This window comes from Curcuma longa, chromosome 1 (assembly GCF_044706935.1).
Source record: "Curcuma longa cultivar G26 ecotype Majalengka, Jawa Barat chromosome 1, ITB_CL_G26_1.1, whole genome shotgun sequence".
NCBI lineage: Eukaryota > Viridiplantae > Streptophyta > Magnoliopsida > Zingiberales > Zingiberaceae > Curcuma > Curcuma longa.
In genome coordinates, this window is record NC_133861.1 from 22649679 (window position 1) to 22652396 (window position 2718).

The window sequence follows — 2718 nt, forward strand, 5'->3', positions numbered from 1 at the left end:
GTGTTTAATTATAATTTTACAGTAGACAGGCAGGAGTAAAGGAATTTCTTGGTCTGCGTAGAAATGTAGCTAAGGGACAAAGCAAAAGACAGAAATGCTAGCGTCAGAGTCGGCTATCTTATTTGGTGAATTATTCTAGGCTGTACGGTTCATTCTACCTTTACTTCCTTCTCCTCTCATTAATTTCATCCATATGCTTCCTCTCTCTCTCTCTCTCTCTCTCTCTCTCACACACACACACACAGATGATTTCTTTGCTTGATTTATTGAAATCAAAAGAGCCTTTTGGTAACTAGATCATATGGCCGCCTGAATTTTTTGGCAATTACGTACTAGTTCATGGTAATTAAGCATATATAGATCTCACTTATCTGTTTGTTCTTTGATTTCTACTTCAAAGTTTGCATGTTCATGGAGCTATAGTTTTGTAGTTCTACATCTGGATTAATAAAGAAGAAGTAGAAGATGATTTCCACTCTTGTTTTTATACTTCTACATATATATCTTCTTCTTATCTTGCAAGATCTGGAGGAAAAGAAAGTGCTTACGAGCAAGTAGCTAGCTAGAGATTTTATGTAGAGTTCATTTGAAGGTGCACTTCGAGATTGTTTGTACTTTTCATATATGTTTTTCTGTCAACTAATTCATAGATCTTCCGCCTTTTTTTCAGGGAAAACACAGATCTCCTTTTCTTATTTTGACTGATTGAGTTGTTGATCGATCAGATCTCTTTTCAAATCTTTCACACTGAATTCAGAGAAACCATGAAAGGGATAAGAATTCATCCAAGACACCAAGTCGTGGAGGAGAACATGTCCAATCTAACCTCTCCTTCTGGGGAAGCCAGTGTCTCATCCAACCAACAATCCTCGTTGGCCTCCACAAATCCAAACTCAAGTAACAAGAAAAAGAGGAATCTTCCAGGAAATCCAGGTTTCTGATAAATATTATTTCTAACAGTTTTCCATGTTTTTCGTGATTATAGTTTTCTTTCAGTTGAATGCAAAATTTGGATATTGATTTTATCGATCAGATCCAGACGCTGAGGTTGTAGCACTGACTCCCAAGACACTGATGGCGACCAACAGGTTTGTGTGCGAGATCTGCAACAAAGGATTTCAGAGGGATCAAAACCTGCAGCTTCACAGGAGGGGCCACAACCTCCCCTGGAAGCTCAAGCAGAGGCCCAAGGAGGTGAGGAAGAAGGTGTACGTCTGCCCCGAGCCGACGTGCGTCCACCACGACCCTTCTCGCGCTCTCGGCGACCTCACTGGCATCAAGAAACACTTCAGCCGGAAGCACGGCGAGAAGAAGTGGAAGTGCGACAAGTGCTCCAAGAAATATGCTGTCCAGTCTGATTGGAAGGCTCACTCCAAGATCTGTGGCACCAAGGAATACAGGTGCGATTGTGGCACCCTGTTCTCAAGGTACATAGACACCAATCTAACTCCTCCCATATATATAACTTTTTTCTTTCGATCGATCCCCATTAAAGTGGATTCTCTTTTTGGAGTTTGGCGCAGCCTTTTGTGAAAGATTATTCTTTTAATTAAAGTCGCTGGTGGTGTTGCAGGAGGGACAGTTTCATCACTCACAGAGCATTTTGTGATGCCCTGGCAGCTGAAGAGAGTTCAAGGGGCATCGCAGCAAACCCTATGTCAGCTCACCACTCACTTCAATTAATCTCTCATTCAGCAGCAGCAGCAGCAGCATCTCTCGAGCCCTTCTCTCTCCACTTCCATAATAGTCAAGAAGTGCAACAGATCGAGCAGTTTAACACTATCCCGCCATGGCTAAATTGCCAAGGCAGCACCTCCTCTAACTCCCTCAGCCACCATGGTCTCGGCCAAGTCCCATCTGTTTATTCCACAAGGCTGTTGGAACAGGATCATCACCCGTACCCTAATCATGACAACCTTCCTCCTCCTCCTCCTCCACCTCCTCTTAATTTCACAGTCAACAGATCAGTGTCCAGCGCTGCTAATATTATTCCTCTACCGCACATGTCAGCCACTGCATTGCTGCAGAAGGCAGCTCAGATGGGTGCAACTCTAAGTACTGGCAGACCTCCAATAATGGCACCTCACACTAGCCATTACTCTTCAGCTGCTTCAGCCTCTAATGGCTTTGGCCTCAGCATGGAAGCTACTGGCGTTGGTGGACGAGGAGGAGGAAGCATTGGACAAGTAGCAACACCAACTCATCTCCTCGAAGATATGATGATGATGAACAGTAATCCCCTCTGCTCATCAACTACTCCAGGGTTTGGTGGGTCTTTCGAGGATGCATTTGGTGGAATGATGGGTTCAAAAAGGGAAGGGAGTAGCTACATGGAAGGCATGGTAAGAACCCAAGGAAACAATGAAGGAGGAGGAGGAGGAAGAGGTGGTGGTGGGAATGATGGGATAACAAGAGACTTCTTAGGCCTAAGGGCTTTTTTACCACAGGGTTATCCTTAACTCTGATAGATTGCTGAGACCTAAGAGGTAGCTAGGTTGCTGCATGAAAATTGTTCAACTGGTTAGGCCTCATATATCGATCCATCTCTCATAATTTTGAATGAATATCTGCACTACTCCAAATGGAGGAAACTGAATTTGTTGTACCACGACTATATGATCTGCCTTAGAGATTGTTGTTGCATGTCAACTGTTATCTATAACTTTACGAGAATATAATACTCCATGCATGAATCTATTTATAATTCTTTACTAGAAT

General features: G+C 43.2%; 1 protein-coding gene across 2 annotated transcripts; it reads left to right on the forward strand.

Annotated features, from left to right (window-relative positions):
• Positions 1–219: 219 nt before the first annotated feature.
• Positions 220–2718, forward strand: LOC141837296 (protein indeterminate-domain 7-like; the record flags this gene model as incomplete). 2 transcript variants are annotated; one of them, XM_074724727.1, is given in 5 exon segments in its annotated part: positions 220–342; positions 524–592; positions 671–933; positions 1034–1427; positions 1574–2718. In XM_074724727.1, coding segments are annotated over 3 exon segments (1449 nt in total). In that variant the 5' UTR covers positions 220–342; positions 524–592; positions 671–764.